Source organism: Euprymna scolopes, chromosome 10 (assembly GCF_053919585.1).
Source record: "Euprymna scolopes isolate OS-2025 chromosome 10, ASM5391958v1, whole genome shotgun sequence".
Classification (NCBI taxonomy): domain Eukaryota; kingdom Metazoa; phylum Mollusca; class Cephalopoda; order Sepiida; family Sepiolidae; genus Euprymna; species Euprymna scolopes.
This window is the reverse complement of record NC_136491.1, coordinates 17,979,697-18,001,862: the sequence shown is the minus strand read 5'-3', so window position 1 is coordinate 18,001,862 and position 22,166 is coordinate 17,979,697. Positions and strand designations below refer to the sequence as shown.

General features: G+C 31.7%; 1 protein-coding gene across 7 annotated transcripts in view; it reads left to right on the top strand.

Moving 5' to 3' along the window:
- Positions 1 to 20,757, top strand: part of LOC145285823 (E3 ubiquitin-protein ligase UBR4-like) — a 350,597-nt gene extending 329,840 nt beyond the window's left edge. For 6 of the 7 annotated variants that reach the window (XM_080134243.1, XM_080134245.1, XM_080134244.1 and 3 more), the window contains 7 exons: positions 1,842 to 1,967; positions 3,863 to 4,057; positions 4,870 to 4,954; positions 5,928 to 6,067; positions 8,667 to 8,760; positions 9,605 to 9,764; positions 18,675 to 20,757. In XM_080134243.1, coding sequence (XP_079990369.1) covers positions 1,842 to 1,967; positions 3,863 to 4,057; positions 4,870 to 4,954; positions 5,928 to 6,067; positions 8,667 to 8,760; positions 9,605 to 9,764; positions 18,675 to 18,766 — 892 coding nt within the window. In that variant the 3' untranslated portion in view covers positions 18,767 to 20,757. The remainder of the gene's footprint in view (positions 1 to 1,841; positions 1,968 to 3,862; positions 4,058 to 4,869; positions 4,955 to 5,927; positions 6,068 to 8,666; positions 8,761 to 9,604; positions 9,765 to 18,674) is intronic. The other variant, XM_080134248.1, reaches the window with a different exon arrangement.
- The last annotated feature ends 1,409 nt before the right edge of the window (positions 20,758 to 22,166 follow it).

Below are 22,166 nucleotides of genomic sequence, written 5' to 3'. Positions count from 1 at the left end.
TTTTATGTTTAAGATAATATTTTCACATTTAATGTGTGTTTTTATGGTAATCGGATGAAAAAATTCTATAGTTAAATATTTAGAGATTTATAAAGAATCAGAATCAGGAATTTTATCAAAATCGAGGAAAAATATTGGAATCGTTCCATCATTAATATATATATATATTTATACTCACTAAAAAAACTTTAGATAAAGTTTTCACTTTAGGGATCGTTCATTATTTAAGATGATTTTGAAGTGTGAAACCATAAGCTAGTTTCTTGGCAAAACTTTGCCAAAGCTTTGATTTAAAATATCCCAGTATAATCTTATAAAATGATTAAATAAAAATTGAAATATAAATTGTTTAGTTGTTAAAATAATAAAAACTTTGTCGTTAAAAACATTTTAAGTTATTCAAGAGAATTGAGCGAAAATAAAATTAACAATCTCATTTTATGCTTTTTTTTTTTTTTTTTAATACAGAAAGTGTTTTTCTTTTTTGGTCATAGATGTGCAAATAAAACATTGTTTCAGCTGATTTTGTTTACCTTGTATTGACATTAGTGCTTAGTTTGTTCAATAAATACAATCAGAGATCATTGAATTCACTCTGTCCACTTCAGATCATACCTAATCTATCAACACATAAATATCTTTACTTTGAGTAAAAAGGTGCTTTTCTAGTTTTGGTCTTTGTTTGTTGCCTACTTAAATATGATATTGTATTAATTTGTTTTGAAAATATAAATAGGTGTTTGAATGTTTCTATTTATTGCATTCAACATTGAATATTTTGTAATAATAATGTGAAAATTTGGTATGGTTTAGGCTATTTATATTTAAATGAATTTATATTTTTTATTTGTTTCCATTAAAATTTGTGTTTGAACAATAAAGGCCTAAAATTAATTTTTAAAAAAAGGTAATTTTTACCTGTGAAAATAAATTAAAAATAAGATGAAAAGTGTTATTACAGAAGTTAAAAACAAATTCAATGAAATTAAAAATTTTAAATTAATTTATAAAATCTCTTGAAAGATAAACATCATTTCATTGGAATTTAAAAAGTAATGAGTAAAGTCAAAACTGAAAATACTGAATTAAATACAAAAATGTATTTTTTATTAAAAATTACATACCCGCTTTTTTCAGAGTTAAATTATAATCCTTGTTCTGGTTCAGATAAACAAAATGATTACTTTCATAAGTAAAAAAAAAAATCTATTATAAAATTACAAGTAAAATGTTAGAAAAATATGATATTCATGATAATTTTATTTTTCTTGTGAAAATGTTAAACAATACTTTATTAAATAATAATTTGATAAATTTTTTTTTTCTTTTGAGTTATACTGATTTTCTTAACATGGTATTTATATTAAAAATTTTTTTATTAACATGTATCGTAAATTATTTTCATAAAAAAGAAATTCATATATTTTTTCTTTATTTTTAGTATGCCGAAATATAACTTTAGTAAAGGTGTTTCCTGTTCACACAAAATAATGCATTTTTATGAAAACACCTAATAAAACAATGGATTCTGTGATTCTTAATAATGAAAATTTTCTTAAAATTTGTTGATTTCCTCAATTTTGATGAATTTTTAGATGGTTAGTCATTCATTTTTGTCCTATTTTGTATGGTTACACAATATATGATTAAAACACGAATACTGAAAAATGAATATTGAGTGTTGCAAAATTTATATTTTTCTGCTTTAAGTTCAAAATCCTATATTTTAGATAAAAAATACTAATTTAATAAAATAGAAAATATTTTAACAAAACTTCCAACTGAATTTTTGTTAATATTTCATTTTTTTAATTGTTTTTATTTCACTTTGTTACTTGTAGACATGCACGAGGTCGTGAAGAATGGGAAAGTGCTGCTCTTCAGAATGCCAATACCAAATGCAATGGGCTTCTCCCACTTTGGGGGCCTCAGGTTCAAGAGTCAGTGTTTGCAACTTGCCTTGCCAGGTAAGACTATAAAAAAATATGTCTCCATGATTGCCAACCTAAATATTTGTATGTTTTTCTTTTGAAGAAGCGCCTAAAATTTTGTCATTTCTATTAAAAAAAAAAAAAAAAAAAAAAATTTTTTTTCAGAAAACAAAAAAATAAACAATGGCACTCGTAACAGCATGACTAAACAAGTTTTCAAATTCAGCAGAAATCACCACTTATCAAGGCTCGAGGATAAGGGTTAAAGAGTGTACAGTGGTCAAAAGGACAATATCATAGTGATCGTTAAAAATATGAATTTGGTAAATTGGATTACTTTAAAAGGGGAACGGCTCATCAAGAACTTGTTTACATTGAGATTTCAGATCTTATGAAGTCAGTATCGATGGAGAATCCCAACTTGGTGATTACCCTCATTTCTGTTTAAGGAAGTCTTTTTTCAACTTCACTTTTTCAATTTTTTCAAAGGGAATAAAGTTTTTTTTTTTTTTTTAACAACACTTTGCATGCTTAATTTCATTTATTGTACATTTTTGTGCGGCTTTCAAATTTTAAACTGCTTGAACCATTTCTAGGACTGATTCAAGATTCCTCATCAGTACTCCAAACTGATTACATAAATATTAAAATCCATTGTGTACCCATTCCTTACAAGTATGGGTTGATTATTTTGTTAAACGTATTAGTTGAAGTATGAAGGCTTTTTCCAATGAATCCATCAAGTTCTAAATGACGGGCAACCAAATCCAGTGGTTCATTGCCAACATTAAACATGTGATAACTTTATCTCACCAATAAACACCATAGATACATGTTGTTCAATAAGTTCTACAACTTGTTTTGCTGATCTGAGTTAATGTTTTGAGTTGGCCATCACACCATTTCTTTCATGAAGTTGAACCAAATTGATGGTTTCTCCAATGACTTCATCACACTGATTCAGAAGAGCATGATCGAACAATGGAAGAAACATTGCAAGAAGAACTTGTGGAAGGAAAAATATTTGATATTTAGTTCTTGAACCATTTCCTCCAAAAGATGGATCTACCGAATTTAATGAATTACTTGATTTACTTATGTCTAGTTATCACGTTTTTTCCCCAAAATTTGAAAAGGAGTTTTGAAACTAAAATTATGATTATCCAGTTTATTGTCTTATTTCTGTATATGATCTATCATTTTCTGACAAATTGCAGCTTTAGTCTCAAGGATTAATTCCATTCAAGGTCTGTTGTCTAAAATTCCTGTTGATGGTTTGCCTTTGTTTTCTTGTGTCATTCAATTTTTCTTCAGCCTTCTGTTTCAAAGTTTCATTTTCTTATCTAAGAGTCACTCCTCGCAACGAGTTCAAACCAATTTAGCCAACTGCATGACAGGAGTTCATCAAGATTTGGTATATTCCGCCTCGCTAATAGAGTATCAGGACTGATCTGATCTGACATTGCATGTCCAGCTGATCATTGTTTTGTGATTACACTGAAGACGGATGAGTGAGGACTGGATATGAGCACAGTACTCATGTTCGTAATGCAGCCGTTACATATCATTCATCTAGTAGTGATAGGAATGGCTTGTTAGGAGTGGCACTTACTTTTATGCTAGGTTTATTTTAGACCTAAACTTGCACTCAACCTATTGTGAAGATAACAAAAGTAATCCAACATGTCGAGAGGGTCAGTGTGCAACTTCATGTCAGTGAAAGGTTGATGTTAAGTGAGTGTGCCTATTCAAGAGATTTGTATAAATTTACATGATTTAACATCAACGATGCAAGGCTTGTATTACACACAAGAAAATAAGCTCCTCTCTTTTGTAAATGGATTTTCAAGATGTAAATAATGTTACTACTCTATTAACTGTTGATGTATTTAACAATTGTGAAATGAGTTTTTATTTTGAATTCATTGCAGGCATAATGCTTACCTACAAGAATGTACAGGTGTGAGGGATCCAAGTTATCCATATACAATTCAAGATATTAAGTTATTGTTACTGAAATTCGCTCACGAGAAGTCCTTCAGCGAAGACAGTGGTGGAGGTGGCAGGCAAAGCAACATGCACCTCATCCCATATTTGATGCACATGGCACTCTACGTCGTGAACACGTACGTAAAACATTTTTTCATGTTTATTTTAGATTTTTTTTATCTTTACACAATAAACTTAATGTAAAGGAATTTTATGATTATGAAAATATCTAAACATTGCACCAATGTGATTATATATTGGATCTCATCTCGACAATATCAGACTGAAATATAATTCTGTAGCCACAAAATCTTTATTCTTCATTATCCTATTTAATTTCCATATGGCTCTACATTGAATTGAGCACTGTTTTTAATATTAGTTGCATATGTAGATGTGTGATATTTAGATTCAATATGCTGTTTATTATTAGACTTCAGATTTTATTAACAACAACAAAAAAAACAAACTCTAGGGCATATAACATGGTATAATAAAGATAAGGTAAGGCTATTTTCTAAAATATAGATCGTTTTAATTTTTTTTTTTTTTTTTACAATTTATATGGAAGTGGCAATTTAATATTTTATAAGTTCTGAAATTTTAGAATTTGTGTTGTGTAGTATCAGCATTATGGAGTTGAAACACCCGACTCTTAGGATTACAAAATATTGGGTTCCTTTATTCTAAAGCATTCCAATATTCCATAATAATTGAAATCAAATTAAAAAATCAACTCCAACTAGTCTTATGAGTCTGACTCTTACGCCTTGCACCTCCAACATTTTCTCATTGTAAGTTAAGCAAAAAACATAAGAACTGTATTAATTAAAAACTGTTTATTTTACACGTGAGCTATGATCAGTCGGTTTGCTTGTATATAATTTTTTTTCAGTTCTCTTTATATTTTTCTGCTTGTGTACGTGAACATTTTGTTTTTCACTTTCAGAACGAGGTCTGTTCCTCGTGAAGAGAAAAATCTAACCAACTTTTTAGACATGCCAAAAGAAAAATGGGTTGAAAACAGTTTTGAGGTAAAAATGGTGACACACATTTCGCATTTCCTTCTAATCTTGAATAGTTGTCGCATCAGCAATTCAGTTTCTCTATATTTAAATAACATTTTTCAATTTGACAAAAACTGGCAATTTATCTTAAGTTCTACAGTTTTAATCAAATGCAGACATTTTGAAACAAAACTGACGTATTCTTAACATTGTTTTTTGTTGTTCCAACATGAAATTAACTTTTAAGTAAATCAAAATCTAAATCCTTTTATAAAATTGTTAAAAACATGAATTGAAAAAACGTTAAATGCGATGAATTATTTAATTTTGTTCACAAAAGATAACTTATGACTATACATACAGAATGAATATTTTTGTTGAATATCACATTTTTTGCTTCGGATCACAATAACAAAACTACTAAATGCACAAAAAATATCAGTAAACCTAAGATTTTGTTGATAATGATTCTGTGTGATTTTTTTATAGAAAGTAAATAAGATATTGGATTGAAAGTGACATGAAGAATTCTGTCAACTATGATGATCATACTGATCTGAATGAATATAATACATAAAATATAGCAAACGACATGAGTCGTGTTTCCAAACAATAACTTATAAAAAGTGCCATTATTATCAATGTTTGAGTTTTTTTTTTATAGTTTAGCCATATATTATTAAAGAAAATTTGACAATGAAAAGAAACCAAAATCCACTTTAAAAAAAACAAAAAATATATATTTTAGATGTGTACCTTGGTTTCTTTTCATTGTCAAATTCTTTTTTTAATAATATATGGTTATACTATTAAAAAAACAAACAACAATTGATAATAATGGTGATGCTTCCAGTAAACTAACTGCACTTAACTAAATATACTGTGATTAATACTCATGGTCAAACATATTTTAATTAACTGTATAAAATACAATTAAAATCTTTTCAATTAAAGTCTTTTTTTCTCTCAATATAATTTTTACTTTTGTCCTTTTTCGTAGGCTGAAGGCCCATTATACTGGACAGTTATGGCAGTACACATTTTGTCCCCAGAGAAATGGCGAGAAATTCGAGTCCGTCTTGTAGAGCGTCTATTTATCTTAGCACATAGTAGAAATGTTTGCTCTACAGGAGCCAAAGCGTAAGTTCAGATTTCCTGCTTTAATTCTCAATTGACAAAGTTGATATTTTTTATCACATTACAAAAATTAATGGTTCAAAATTTTTTTCTTTTTATTCTTTGGTTTTATTGTAGACTAGCAGGGCTACCTGACATTGCCTGGGGTAAAAGTGTAACATAACTTTTATTTCTCTCTTGTTTCTCCCTTTCCTCTCCTGTTTTCTTCATCGTCAAGTCCATGCTTCTCTGTGAACACAAACACATAACTCAAGTTGACATGAGAGATATAATTGTGCAAAAAATCAGCATTATAACATTGAAAATTGGGTGCTTCATTATTATAATTATTTTTCTACCTTATCGTCTTCCGTAATTTATGGATATTTTACTATTTGCGACATGATAATTACATAGGTACCATTTGTTTTACTTGAAATTCAATATTTTTTTGTTATAATATAGAAGCACCGAAAAATGTATGTCTTCTTTTAACAGCAGTTGGCTATTTGCCCTCAAATAATGAATCTTTTTATTTTTAAGATTTCAGCATTATGTTGATTTAAAAAAAACAAACTTTGTGGGTGTTGTGTATTTTTTAAATTTTAGCTGATTATATAAATGGATACAATAGATAACTGTATCAACATTCGCCGGAAGAGTTTATTGCTTTTTAGATGCTTCTCATAATAATTATGGCTACAATAAGAATATTGAAACGACATAACAAATTTGAAATATTTGGTACTTGTACAGTGTAATCAAGACATTAAAAAAAATGAAAATATTGAAAAAAGGTTATATTGTATGTATCCGTTTTGAACTGAAGATCTCCGAAAAAAAATTTCACTTAATTTGATTGAGTAGTTTTTTTTTTTTTTACAGCGGAAAAACATGTTTTTATGACAGCATGTTGAAGGCAGATTTCTTGAAGTTTTTTCTTATTTTTGTTTGGAGCTTAGAAGCGCCACGGGGAGATAACTCCAGTTAAAGCGCCGACACTCCTTCCCTATTTTTTATCTAGCTTTTCTTCCTAAAAATCAAACCTTTTGCTCGGTATCATAAATTGTTTTTTCGCTGTAAAAAAAAAACTACTTGATGTAATTAAGTGAAATTTTTTTTCGGAGAATTTCATTCCATAACAGATATTTAATACAATTGAAAAGTTTTTCGATATTTTCATTTTTTAATGTCTTAAGTACAAGTACCAAATATTTTCATGAAAACTATTCAATATTCCCAAACTGTTAAACTAAAGTTTGCTACTGTAACAATGGAACAGAATTTTTGATTTTAATGAAATGAAGATGTAAATAAAATTTCACTTCCAACAACCTTGATTGCTGTATTTCATGCTTTAATAAAAAAACAAAAAAATGAAATTTTCTAAAGTTGGTGAGATGATGACCAGTTTGTATGCAAGAAGTGGAATGCAGATGCATGAGATGATAATCATGGAAAAAAAATATATTTAGATGCTGAAACTATTGAGGTTTTGAAGAAATGTTGTTGCCTTGGTGATACCATTGAAGCACAGGAATTAGCTGGTGCTCATGTGACTGCAAGAGATAAGAGTGGATGGGCTAAGTTTAGGGAACTTTTGCTATCACTAATCAGCAGAGCATTATCACTGTTGACCAAGGGAAGAGTCTATAAGGCACGTGTGTGCACTGTGTTGATGCATGGAAGTGAAATTTGGTCAGTGATAGTTAAGAACTTGGGTTGCATATGAGAATATGATGGATTTGTAATGTGAGCATGAACCACTGGCTTATTTCTGTCAATATTAGTTGGAGATTAAATCTGGACATTTTAAAAGAAATGTTTGTAAAAGAAGATTTTGTTGGTCTACTTGCATTAAAAGAATGGATGAGAGTTCTTGTCACCTCTTTTGGGTTTTCCTCCTGCGATAGTTGTTGCCATTGTAGAGATAAGTTGGTCTGCTTCAGCACCCAGTAAACTGTTTTCTTATTTTGATCATTGTATGTTCTTAGAATCACCAATCTACAGACGTGTCCGATACAGCCAAGTTATTGCTGCTGATGAAATTTCTCAATGGTGCTGTGCCGACAATTGTCTGGAGTCTGATATTCCTATACACAAAGTCATCATGTATAATCTACATTATCTCTGTTTCACTATTTTCTTCTTCTATGGAAACAGCACTAACCCTATGCGGGTTTAAACAGCTTCCTACAAAGGAGGAAGTTCCATAAGAGTATAAAATTCACAAGCAATCCCCAGTCACATGTATATCCTCGTTAGGAGAGATGATGACCACGTTAGGTTTTTGTAACTCTTCCAGGTAGGTGTCAATGTCCTCCTACATATAATGCCTGGAATTCCTAAATTGGTTACCCATTTTAGTAATGACCAGGCTCAGCATTGTTTAACTTTGGTGATCTAATGAGGACTGGTGTGTCAACGTAATTATGCCTTCTATGAAAAATGTATGTCTTTTTTTCTTTTTTTTTTCTTTTACAAGTCAACACTTGGCTATTTGCTCCCAAATGATGCTTTTTTTCTTTTTTTTGTATTATACATCTGCTGTTACAATATCTCTTATAAGTACCTCAGTTGAAAAAAAGATTTAGTAAATGCATAAATTTTTTTCTTTTTACAGACTTCCAGATCGCACGTTAAAAGATTTGTCAGCTTACAAACCAGTTTTTGTCTTCATTGGTTTGGTCAGTGGATTATATGACAAAGTTTTCAAGGTTAGAAGCTGTTTTTTTTTTTTTTATACTTGTTGCTCTCTAGATATTATCTTTGTAAAAAATCTTTTGAGAGCAAAAATTTTTTAAATACTTTTTTAGCAACTATAATATATTAGCTTGATCATATAGATCTTGTTATTGATGACTAACAGAGAGAGGGAGGCGGCTGGCCTTATCTGGTTGTGAAATATGATCAACTACATTTTAATTCATGCAGATTTTGTATTATTTCAAATTGACCCTTTATTTACTCCGTGGTTATAGTATGCTCTCATTCCATCAATCATGATAGGATAGAAATCTTAATTATATTCTTAGTATCATTAGAACTGATTATACTTAGCACTTTTAGCCATTACGCTAAATAGAACAAACTTAATTTCTAGTATTACTATTTTATTGATCAATGTTTGTTTTTAAGGAACAATTTACTCAAATGAATTGCCAACTTTAAATTTTTGAAATGTTGTAGTGATCAACAATTAATGAAATGTTAACTTAAGGTTCAGTAAAATTGAAACTTTCAAATAATTCCTTGATTATATCAGCAGCCTAATTTAATATCTCGTTAATGTTTGTGACAAAATCAGACATTGACATCAATCATTTCATGAGTGAAATACTTGGAAAGAATGTAATCAGTATTTTCTGTGAGATTGTAAATAATTCAATGTTTTCAAGTCATCTATGATTAAAGCACAATTGGATATTATATATATTTATGTGGAATTTATCAAATGAAAAAAAAATATTAAAGTTGAAATGATGTCCTGAAAGGAATAATAAGAAGAAAGAAAAAAAAAAAGTTTCTAAAGAAAAATGGCAATGTTTTTGTTCTTTTCAGAAAGTGACAATTGGCAGTGATGGATTATGGAGTACAGCTATTGCTGATCACATTCGGCAAAACGATAAATCTCTGCTTGAGACCTGTGACCGATTAGTAGCCAGCTATGAACAAGAAATGTTGCCTTGTGAATCGATTATGGAATTTTTTGATGTCTTAGGTATAACTTTTTTCTTTTTATTATATTAGGTTTTGACCTGCCTTTTAAAATTTGTAACGTTTTTTTTGTCCCATCAGAAACAAGTCTCATCACTTTAAGATACCAATGATTACAACAACTTGTAGTGAAGACGTTTATTTTCAAACTTTTCTTTATTAAATCACTAGCTGGCAACCTGGTGTTGCCTGGTCGTATAATATGCCTTAAACATATTTTAATTTATGCAGATTGCTTATGTGTGATTATAGAATCAATCCTCTATTCATTATTATATATTATGAGGACTGATTTGTCCCATGGACTAATTCGTAAAAAAAAAAAAAAAAAAAAAAAAAAAAAAAATGAAATGATAATGTCGTTCATCAAATTCTGTCTGTTTGTTTACAATATCACATCAGCTGATATTTAGGCTTGATAATGAATGCTCTGGAAAAGTCTGATTAATGTTTATTTTTAAAATATGAAGAAATGATTTGTGGTGATTTTAAATGGTACCTCTTTTATTGTAAATTGAACTCATTAATAAGAAAAAATTCAAATAAAATGGCTTGAACAGGAAATCATTTGATTTGTAGTCAAATGCTCTACCACTAAGTTATATCTCCAAATTATAATAAATCTGTTCTTTTTAAGAAGAAATAATTTGCTAAGATTTTATTATCTCTCTTGGCTGGTGTAATGTAAAATATTCCCCTGTAAAAATTATTTATTTTTATCTTAAGAGAGAAAAACTTTTCACGATTGAATTTTTTATTTTCGATACTTCTTGGATGAATTTCTGTACAAAACAAAAGATCACTGCGAGATATATAAATTAGCTTTGTGTGAAATTTGCCAAAAATAGGCTCAGCCGTTAGGGAACCTATGAAGAAGGAACTTGCATACACACAAAGTGACTTTTATATAAGAGATTTTATTGACAATTGCTCTAACAATCACAAATTATTGCATTTTACTGTTTTATTTGATTTAACTGATTTTTATGATTATTAAGCAACAAAATAATTGTTAGTTTAGTCTGATTTAACACTCGCAGGGCTACCCCGTGTTGCTCATAGGCATTAAAAACAAAAAAATAGCAAAATATCAGATATTAAATAATGTGCACAACATTTGTGCCTCTAAAACATTACTAAAACCAAATGTGATCTCATTTTTCGCTTATTACATGCTCTATGTAGGATATTGAGCATTATGGATTATGGCACCCGGGTAACACCAAAAAAAAGGACAAAAAGTTCTTTATTTAAGACTAGTGGGGCAGGGATGCTCTGCCTTGCCGGGTCGTATAATAAGCTTAAATATACTTTAATTCATGCAGATTTTGTATTTATTATTACAGAGCCAATTCTCTTTTGAATATTAATATTATAGCTAATATATAATAGTGATTTCAAAAGTTTAAAAAAAAATGACTTAGGTGCCATCAGCTAGAATCGAAACCAAAACATTTACTACTTCAGCTGCATTCCCTACTGAAGCAGCTATTGAGAAATAGTCAAGAAAGATTTAATATTAAACAACTTGAAAAAATAAATTGAATTTGAGCGCAGAAAGAAGTAGAAATATATCGGAAAGTCGAATTGAATAATTTGCATTTCAACTTGTTGATATGCCTGTACGTGTTACTCATCCAAACAAAGGTTTTACTTGTTATTAACCATCCTTGGTGTATGATTATTATTTCCTGTTAATTTCAGTGTTATGTGATTGGTAGTTTCAGAGTTTATCAGTTAAGTATTTACACACACACACCTGGTGCTACCAGATCAGGCTGTCTACTGACTTCCTGAGATGAAACGCACCTACATAGATGTCTTTGTTTTTTTATTCCCTTTTGCAAAACTTAGTCATGTTCTGCGAAAACAAAAACAAAAACAACATTCTCCTCCCCCTCCCCTCCCTCGTTTTCTTTTTCCTTCACCTCCTCACCTTTTTTTTTTTTTTTTTCTTTTTTTTTTTTTTTTTTTTTGCCTAGTTGGTAGGGCGATAGAACATACCAACTGCCCCCCTGCAGAGGGTAAAAATCCTTCAATGGGACCACCAGTTAACCGTTGGTGGCAACCCGTAATGCATTAAGAACGGGATCCTGGTGGTTGAGTGGAACATGCCTAGGAAATAATAACATGATACTACAACACACCACTTTGGCCCTTACTAGGCTAGACGGGAGGTTGGATAGGCCCGATCCAATCAATCGGTTGGTCATGACAAGCACTAATTCAGACAATCCAAACAAAAACACACTAACACTCAACATAAACAATAAACTGAATTAATAAGCGATGGCTGAAGGGTCAATCAAGCTGGGAAAAAGGTAACCATCAGGAATAATAAAAATACAGGGAAATCCCATACTTGGGTGGGCATAACCATATATTGTGAATGCTTGGAAACCTCCCCATGTTTGAGTATACCAGCTATGTAGCCCTGGAGAACCGAGGCGAATGGGATTTACCCCCTCATAGTTCTTCCCCATAAGGGGCTCCGAGGAGGGTGGGGAGCATGGCTGATGAATTTTTCAAAAATTATTATGAATACCAAAAAATCCAAGAGACCACACACAGAAATTGACTCTGACAGCGACAATGAAGATACAAACTTTCCAAGATTCATCGTGCTAGAAGCAACGTCTAATATACCGTTAACTAAAATGTCACCCTTCATTATCCAAAAGGTAATATCAAGCAAAATAACACCTAAAAATGTCAAAAAATTAAGGAATGGTACCATATTGGTAGAAGTACTAAATAAAAAACAGGCCAAAACTCTACTTCAACTACAAAAATTGCATGAAACAAACATCAAAGCTTATCCACACCAAACACTAAACTACTCCAAAGGAGTCATAAAAAACCAGGAAATCTCCGTCTGCACAACAGAAGAAATCAAAACAGAACTAAAAAACCAAGGGGTCACAGATGTAAAAAGAATCACATTTAAAAAAAAAGGAGAGGTAATATATACAAACACTTATATATTAACATTCAATTATCCTCAAATACCAGAGACCATCAATATAGGTTATGAAAGAACGAAAATAGAACAATACATCCCAAAACCTTTACAATGCTACAACTGCCAAAAGTTTGGACATAATAAAGACCAATGTCTAAGATTCTTCACATGTGGAAACTGCAGTGAAAAAAACCCAGACCACGATGAAGAAGACTGTCCAAATAAAACCAAATGCACAAACTGTCAAGAAGAGCACCACTCTCACTCAAAACAGTGCAAAATATATAATCAAGAGAAGGAAATAATAACAATCAAATATCAAAAAAATATAACCTTCCAAGAAGCCCGCAAAGAAGTCACAAATCGCACCAAAAACTCATATGCCACAATAACCCAACAAGCAAACAAAATGTACAACTACAATGAACTAAACCTTGCTCCAGAAATTGCAAACCTAGCAAAAGAACTAAAGAACATACTTGAAGAATTAAAATCTTTTTTATCAGAACTGAAAATAAACTCCAACAGCCAAATAAAAGTCAGAAACGAACAACCCAGTATAAAAGAAAACGAAACAAAGGAAATCAGAAAAACTTCCATCAATATTGAGGAATCAATCCCTAAAGAAATGAAACCTCCTCAATTATCAAAACGTGAAAGATCCAAGTCACAAACAAGGACAAAAACAGATGTTAAAAATAAACACACAACAACAGAAAAAATGGAAATAGAACAGAACAACAAAAAAACTACCCCCCAAAAACAAAATGACAAACAAAAAACAGAATTAGTATTAATTGAAAATGAAAATAAATTTGAACTAGTTGAAACTGATAGCCAAAAAAGACAGTCAAGACAAAGTAAATCTAAAAGTCCCAGACCAAAACCCAAAAAAAGCCTCTCACCAGAAACAAGAAACAGACCATCCACTTCCAAAAGAAACACCCAAACTAACATCGAAACTATGGACGTAGACATAAACACCAACAGTCCAAAACCAAAAGAAAATATAAACCATGACTAACAAAATCCTACAGTGGAACATAAGAGGATTAAAAATTAATATCGAAGAAATGCAAATACTTATCAAATCCTTATGTCCTGCAATAATTTGCCTACAGGAAACACACTTAAAAGAAAATGACAAAATTAACATAAAACACTACTCAATATACAACCACATAAACAAATTATCATGCAAAGCCACCGGTGGATCATCAATACTGATAAACGAAAACATTCCACACAGCAAAGTGAACTTAAAAACAAATATGCAAGCTGTTGCAATAACTGCAACACTACACAAAACAATAACCCTATGCTCACTCTATATACCACCAAATGAAACAATAAACGAAACTGAATTAAACAATATAATCAAACAACTACCTAAACCTTTTCTACTGTTGGGAGACTTCAATAGTCATAATATATGGTGGGGCAGTAAAAAAAACAACAAAAGAGGCCAAACCATAGAAAAAATAATTAACCAAAACGATCTATGCCTACTCAACAACAAAGAGAATACATATATGCACCCACCAACGGGAACCCTATCAGCAATCGATATAACACTATGTGACCCAACTATATACATGGATTATAGCTGGAGAACACATAAGGATGCATGCGGAAGTGACCACTTCCCAATCATAATAGAAAACGAGAATCCCAAGCCAGAAGACAAAACACCCCGCTGGAATTTACAAAAGGCAAATTGGGAAAATTTCCAAAATACATGTCAATACAGATTAATACCTGAAGCGAATCCTGACTTAGAACACATCACATATTTCAGCAACACCCTACTCACAATAGCCGAGGAGAACATACCAAAAAGTTCCACTACTACAAAATATAACAAACCCTGGTACAATAAAGAATGCAAAGAAGCTATAAGAGCCAGACGTGCAAACCTAAGGAAATTTAAAAACAGTCCAACGAAAGAAAATTTGGACACCTATAAAAACAGCAAAGCCAAAGCACGGAAAACTATCAAAGAATCAAAACGGAACTCGTGGAAAGATTATGTAACAAAAATTAATCAAAACACAAAACCCAAAAAAGTATGGGAGATGGTCAGAAAAATAGCAGGAAAAAATACAAAGAACCCTATTAAACACCTTATATGCGACAACACAAAGATTACCGACAAACAAAATATCGCAAATAAATTAGCAGAACAATTCTCAATGAACTCATCATCAAAAAACCAAAATAAAAAATTCCAAGCTATAAAGAAAAATGAAGAAAAAATAAAAATAAACTTCAAATCAAAAAATGAAGAAAACTACAATCAATTATTCAACAGTGCAGAACTAGAGGAGGCAATAAACAAATCTCCCGATACAGCAGTCGGCCCCGACGAGATCCATTATCAATTCCTCAAAAAACTACCAAAACCATCACTGGACTACTTATTACAAATTTACAATGAGATATGGATAACTAACAACATTCCAAAAAACTGGAAGCAGGCAACAGTAATCCCAATACCCAAACCAAAAAAAGACCATACAAACCCAACAAACTACCGACCCATTGCACTAACTAGTTGTTTGTGCAAAACTTTTGAAAGAATGATTAACGAAAGATTAAATTGGTACTTGGAAAGCAAAAATCTAATTACAGAAAGCCAGTCGGGTTTCAGGAAAAATAGAAGCCCCACCGATCACTTAATAAAACTGGAAACACGCATAAGAGAAGCATTTGCAAAAAAAGAACATCTAATAGCAATTTTTTTTGACATGCAAAAGGCGTATGACACCGCTTGGAAATACGGAATCCAAAAAGACCTGTATGAACTAGGACTTAGGGGTAGAATGCCAGAAATTATCAGAAATTTCTTAACAAATAGAAACTTCCAAGTACGGATGGACAACACTTATTCAGTCCAAAAAGATCAAGAAATGGGGGTCCCCCAAGGCAGTATCCTGTCTGTCACCCTCTTCAACATTAAAATAAACAATATCATAAAAAACATAGACCCAGGAATTGAAAATGCCCTATACGTGGACGACCTACTTATATACTACCAATCTAAATATATACAAACAGCCGAACGCAAACTACAACTCTGTCTGAATAAAATAAACAAATGGGCCATAGAAAATGGATTTACATTCTCAGAGGAAAAAACTAAATGCATCCACTTTTGCAAATTACGAAAATTCCACCACGACCCCAACCTGAAACTGGATAACAAGAACATCCCACTTACCGACCAACATAAATATTTAGGTATTATATTTGATAAAAAATTAAACTTTATACCGCATATAAAATATTTAAAAGCAAAATGCCAAAAGACAATGCAATTGATCAAAGTCCTAGCACACACCGATTGGGGTGCAGACAAAGTCACATTATTAAAATTATACCAAACTCTAATCAGATCTAAAATGGACTATGGATGCTTCATCTATGGAGCAGCAAGGAAGTCCTACATAAAAGAACTAAATACAATCCACCATCAAGGATTAAGATTAGCCTTGGGAGCATTTAGAACCTCTCCAGTAGAAAGCCTCTATATAGAGGCCCACGAGCCTCCACTGATTCTAAGACGACAGAAGTTAGCGCTACAATATTACCTAAAGCTGGTATCAAGTCCAACAAATCCTGCATATCAATGTACCCTTCACCCACAATACACACATCTCTTCAACAAGAAAGAAGATATCAAGCCCTACAGCCTCCGGATAAAAAACCTTCTCACAGAAGCCCAAATGGACATTACAAAAATACATAAATATAACAAATCAAAAACTCCACCCTGGATGATCAAACAACCACACATAATATTAAAATTAAATAAATATCCCAAAACGAAAACCCACCCATCAACCTTCCATGAAGAACTACTTATCATCCAGAATACATACAAAGAATATACACAAATTTACACTGACGGATCAAAAGATGGAGATAAAGTAGGATGCGCAGCCATCCACAAAAAAATAAAACTAAAGAAAAGGCTCCCAAACGAATCTTCTATTTTCAGCGCAGAAGCAACAGCCATAGATTTGGCACTGAATATAATAACCAATGATGACCATCAAAAATATATCATATTTACTGACTCACTTTCAATACTCATATCTCTAAAAGAAAAAAAAATGACAAACCCACTTATTACAAAATTGCTAAACAAAATAGATGCCATAACCATGAAAAAAAACATTATCTTTTGCTGGATACCAAGCCATATCGGCATATACATGAATGAACAAGCAGATAAGGCAGCAAAGGAAACTCTGCAACAAAACCACATAAGTGGAAAAATCCCCTATACAGACCTAAAGACTAAAATAAACACATTTTTGAAGAGAAAATGGCAAGAAAACTGGAGCTCATGCACCAAAAACAAACTATTCCAAATAACACCAAATATTGGAACGAGAGACACCAAAAAGTTAACAAGAAAGGAAGAGGTAGTAATGACCAGACTGCGAATAGGTCACACTCACATCACCCACTCACATCTACTAAAAGGGGAGGAGACACCAAACTGTATAACGTGTCAAGAACCCTACACAATACACCATATACTGACAAACTGCATTGACCTTGAACAAATCCGAACAAAGTATTACCAAGAAAAAAATCTGAAAACAATATTAAACAAGATTGATTCCCAAAAAATTATCAATTTTCTGAAAGAAACTAAAATATACTCAAAAATATAAGGAAAGACCCCCCCCCACAAAAAAAAAAAAAAAAAACCTTAAGAAGAACAAACCAATATTTAACACAACATAACGAACCTTTCGGCATTAAATGACCCCAAAGTGGTTGATATGCCGTAAAACAAAACAAACAAACAAACACACACACACACACACACACACTGCTTTATTTATATAGAAAAAAAAAAAAAAAATTTTATGTACGTTTTCATCAATTATAACAAGCAAATAAATGTTCATTTAGCACAAATTAAAAAAAACATCTTCAGCTTGCGGACATATAAATAATACAATACAATTGTCAGCCTAGAAAAGACATTCCATTTTCATTTGATGAAAACCGGTTTTCTTTTATTGTTGCACACCATCTACTAGTGAGCCAGTTGTGTACAAATCCTAAGAGCGATAGGAACCTTCTATCATATCTGAAAGTGACACAATGTTCAACGAGAAAGATTGGAGATGTGCCGCTGCACAACTGATGCTCTCTAATGATCCAAGTTATGACAACAGGACCATTGCCAGCACCCTGAAAATGCATTGCTGGATTGCCATGAATAACAGGGATGTACCCAGGGTAATGAAAACAAAGTTTCCAGCCACGATTATAGTCTTTGGTATGGTTTCAAGTGAGGGCCACATCATACCACCTTACATCTTCGAAGTTGGTTTAAAAGTCAACACCAAAGTGTACCTAGATATGCTGTAGAGTTTGGTGGTCCCCTGATGCAATCCGGTGGCCGCTGATAGACCCTGGATGTGGTATTATGACTCAGCACTGACTCACAAGTCTAAACAAACCTAGACTTGGTTTTAGGAGTGCTTGAACCCTTCTCTTACTAGTCTTCCTCCTCCCCTGACTAAACCCGTTGGTCTACTCCGTTTGGTCATACATCGATAACATCACCAACATGATCTCCCACAACACCAAAGCCAGCCTAGTCCTCACTATTTGCCGATTATTCGCCAAACTCTCGCCAGCAAAAGGTATGCTCCCAGTTCCGAACTCATATTGAGCTGGTGATTGAGGCTGTAGGCAGTTACATTGAATACATGTCGGCTCTACTACATAATCAAGTTACCTAAATTGATTTTTTTCAATAAAAGTTTTAAAACAAAGCTGTACTGTTGTTTCCTTTAGGGCGACAACTTTATCATTCCACCCTGTAGTTAGTTACAGTTGCACATTTGTCATAACTATGCATAAAATCTGTGAAACGTAATTTTGTTTCTAATTAAAATGTAATTATTTTTTTCTATTTTTTAGGTCTTTTAGAAGATGTTCCGAACCCAGACCAATTTTTCACTAACCTCTTGGCAACACTCCCACCAGTTCGAACTGCAGCAACATCTCACTAATCTGTATTCTTATGCAACAACCGGCCTATAAATCCCCCTCTCCACTACTCCCACAATAAACAAAAACAAAAAAAAAACCTCCTACTTGACACTAAATCTCATAAATTTTGTCAAACTCGGCACCATTGGATGTCATGTCTGTTTCTATTTCTCCTCTTTAAACTTGTATAAACAATCGTAAAATTGTAAAAGGATTATTTTTAAAAAGGTTTTATGTCCATCACTTCAAATGGTATTTTATTTTCTTCCCCGTTTTTTCTTTTTTCTTTGTTTCAAGTCTTGATTTAATATTGGAAAAATTGAGAGGATAGACTTTCGCAGAAAAAATTTTCCCTCCTCATTTCCTCATGTTTTTTGTTTCTATACTGTTAAGACCACTCACTCACTCAAATATAGGTATTGAGGACCTTTTTTGAGATATAATTTCCGTTTTTTTTTTTTTTTTTTTTTTTAATTTTGTTTTATTTCATTAAAAAAAGTCGATGGAAATTTTTAAAATATTTGAGAGTAAAACAAAAATAATCCAACCTTTCTGATTTTGCTGAAAATTATTGCAAGTTCTACTCCTCCTTCTCTTTCCCCACTTTTTTGGCTGTTTCTTTCTGGAAGCATTTAATATGAATTCTTAAAAATCCACTAACACATTTCTTGCAATATAAGATACTGAGATTGGCAGAAGACTCTTTGTCATAAAAAGGAGGATGCTTATGTGTGTCGTACACACTAGTTAAACGCTCAGACTTTTGCCATCCTCTGCAAACTTTTGTGTTATAAGATGCTCTTTAAGATAAAAGCAAATGCACCTTATATCACACAATATATGTTCACAATGGAAATGAAAAACAAACATCCTCCAAAAGTTTATATATATTTTTTTTTAAAGATAAATGCACAAATCTGTCCTATTTTGCGTCCCTTTGTCAAGGAGTTTACCTTTTGAAAATATGAAAGCTTATTTTATCACAAATTTTTTTATTTGCTTGAATTTGATGAGGTTAAAGAAACCCAGTACATACAAATCATTTTTATAAATATTAATAGGTGCGAAAGCTGAATAATATAAGGGGAAGGGGTTGGCTTTAGTTTATTTATGAAATTGAATTTTTATTTAATATTTGTGCAAAACAAAGCAGCCTAAGGACACAGTAACAATTTATAATTAAATGTACTGTATACATGTAAATTGTGATAACCGATCAGGCTGAAAAGGGGATAGCGTCTACACAATCTAAATATTGATAGGTAATAAAAGTCTAGACTTTATGCGAGCAAATTATCTCCCTTTACATGATCTACTTTCAAATAACATCCATCAAAGAAACAGTGTTAACATTTAAATGAAATTTAAATAAAATTTGACATAACACCAAAATTATATATTCAATAAAATAATTATATGGTTCATAAAATGTCAAGAAACAGAAGGATTTTTTTTTCTCCAAATTTTTTACACTGTAAGAATTTCATTGAATATATATATTTTTTTGCTATTATGTTCAATTTTGTTTAAATTTTAACATGGCTCTAATGATTGTCAATTGAAAGAGTATCTTCTGGGGAGACATTTTACCAAAAATCGTATTTTCTTTTTTTTTAAAACAAACAAAACAAGCTTTTTAATAACATAATTGCAAATCTACTCAAGAAATGAAGAAAAAAACAAACAAAAAATACCCCCCGTTTCCCACCTCAACCTGCCCCCAATCTCTTCTCTTTCATATCTTGTGTGCCTCTTTGTTGCTGATCCAATAAATAGCCATTTGCTTCTGTCTTGGGGGAAGCAGAAACCTTGTCATATTACGTACGAGTAAATGCTGTAGTTAATGTGATACAGCTGATGAACTGTCAATTTCATTGTATATTCATGCAGCAACCCGTTTCTTATGTCATTATAATACTATCTTCACCAGCACACAATATTTATTGTGGCTGGATCCACTATTTGTATGTTTATTTGCTTGTTCATAAAAATAAGAATAATCTAAATGAAATCTTTTTGTTTTATTTTTTTACTTCAGCACTCCAATTATGTTAACAGCTGGAAGAATGTGTTTAGCAACTGATATTCTGACATCACTCAAACTGTTGATACATTCTCAAGTGTAAACAAAAGATGCATTTTCAAACCAGATAAAACGTTTTCCATTGTTAAAAAAAACAAGAACATAATCCAGTTGGTAGACTGCATCTCTCTATTTGACAACGTAAATTGAAATTTTGTCAAAATGTCAAACTTAATTGACCTTTTCATGGTCCCGGTCATGTAAAACGTAGAACATCAATGGCTACAATATGGGCTAAGTAATGATTCTCTATGATAAACAGAACTAAACTTATAACCAAAACACTTTTATGTTTTCCATTATATACAAAATTAAATAACTCAAGTCAGACCTTGGCTTATATTTTGATCAAGTTTGGTGACAATTTGTTCAGCAATGAGATGCTAACCTGTACACAAGCATAGCTACAAATTCAACTGAATACATAACCTCCTTAGCGGAAGTAAAACAACTAAAAAAGAAAAAGAAATCAAAACCGTTTGTTTTTCTTACAAAGAATTAATATTTGTAACTTAAATTTTTTTTTTTTTTGTAAGGATTGAATTTAAATGAAATGTAAATTTTTTTTTTTTTAATTTTTTTTTAGATGCGTAATGGTCTAAATATATGAAAAGAAGGGGAAAAAGCTTAAATTAATTTATCAACAATAATATATGAAAAAATATTGCACCTTGCATTTCTTTTTCAATTTTTATCAAATTCCCAACACCCTGGGAACCTTCATCAGTCTGCCTTGCATTTTAAAATTCTGGAGATCGGTTATCTTCCTCTCAGTACAGACCAATCAGTCTCCTATGCATCATGAGTAAGTTGCTGGAATCTGTGATAAACAGAACTGGTCAACCACTTCAGGAAAAATAACCCGTTCAGTGACATGCAATATGGTTTCTGTTTTGCGAGATCTACAGCTGATGTACTAACTGCTATATCACACAGAATTAGTGAATCTCTTGACAGTCTTTGTTTCTAGAGCAATAGCTCTTGACATATCAAAGGCTTTTGATAGAGTATGGCATAAAGGTCTACTTCACAAGATCAGCAGCTATGGAATAGCTGGAAATATTCTCTCAATTAGTCATTGATGGGCAGAAATCAGAAACTCATAGTACAGGGTGACCCCCAAAAAACGGGCCCCAACTCTAATTAGGCCCTGTTTCTTAGTGTTTTGTCCAAATGAAATGAAACTGGTCATAACTAGTTTATTATATTCAAAACATCACATCAAAACACTAGAGTCTTTTGGCCTTTTTTTCTCCGTTCTACAGCATATGTTCTAGATGGCCTCCATTTAACTCCGTGCATTTCTTGAGGCGCAGCACGAAGTTGTCCATGACGTT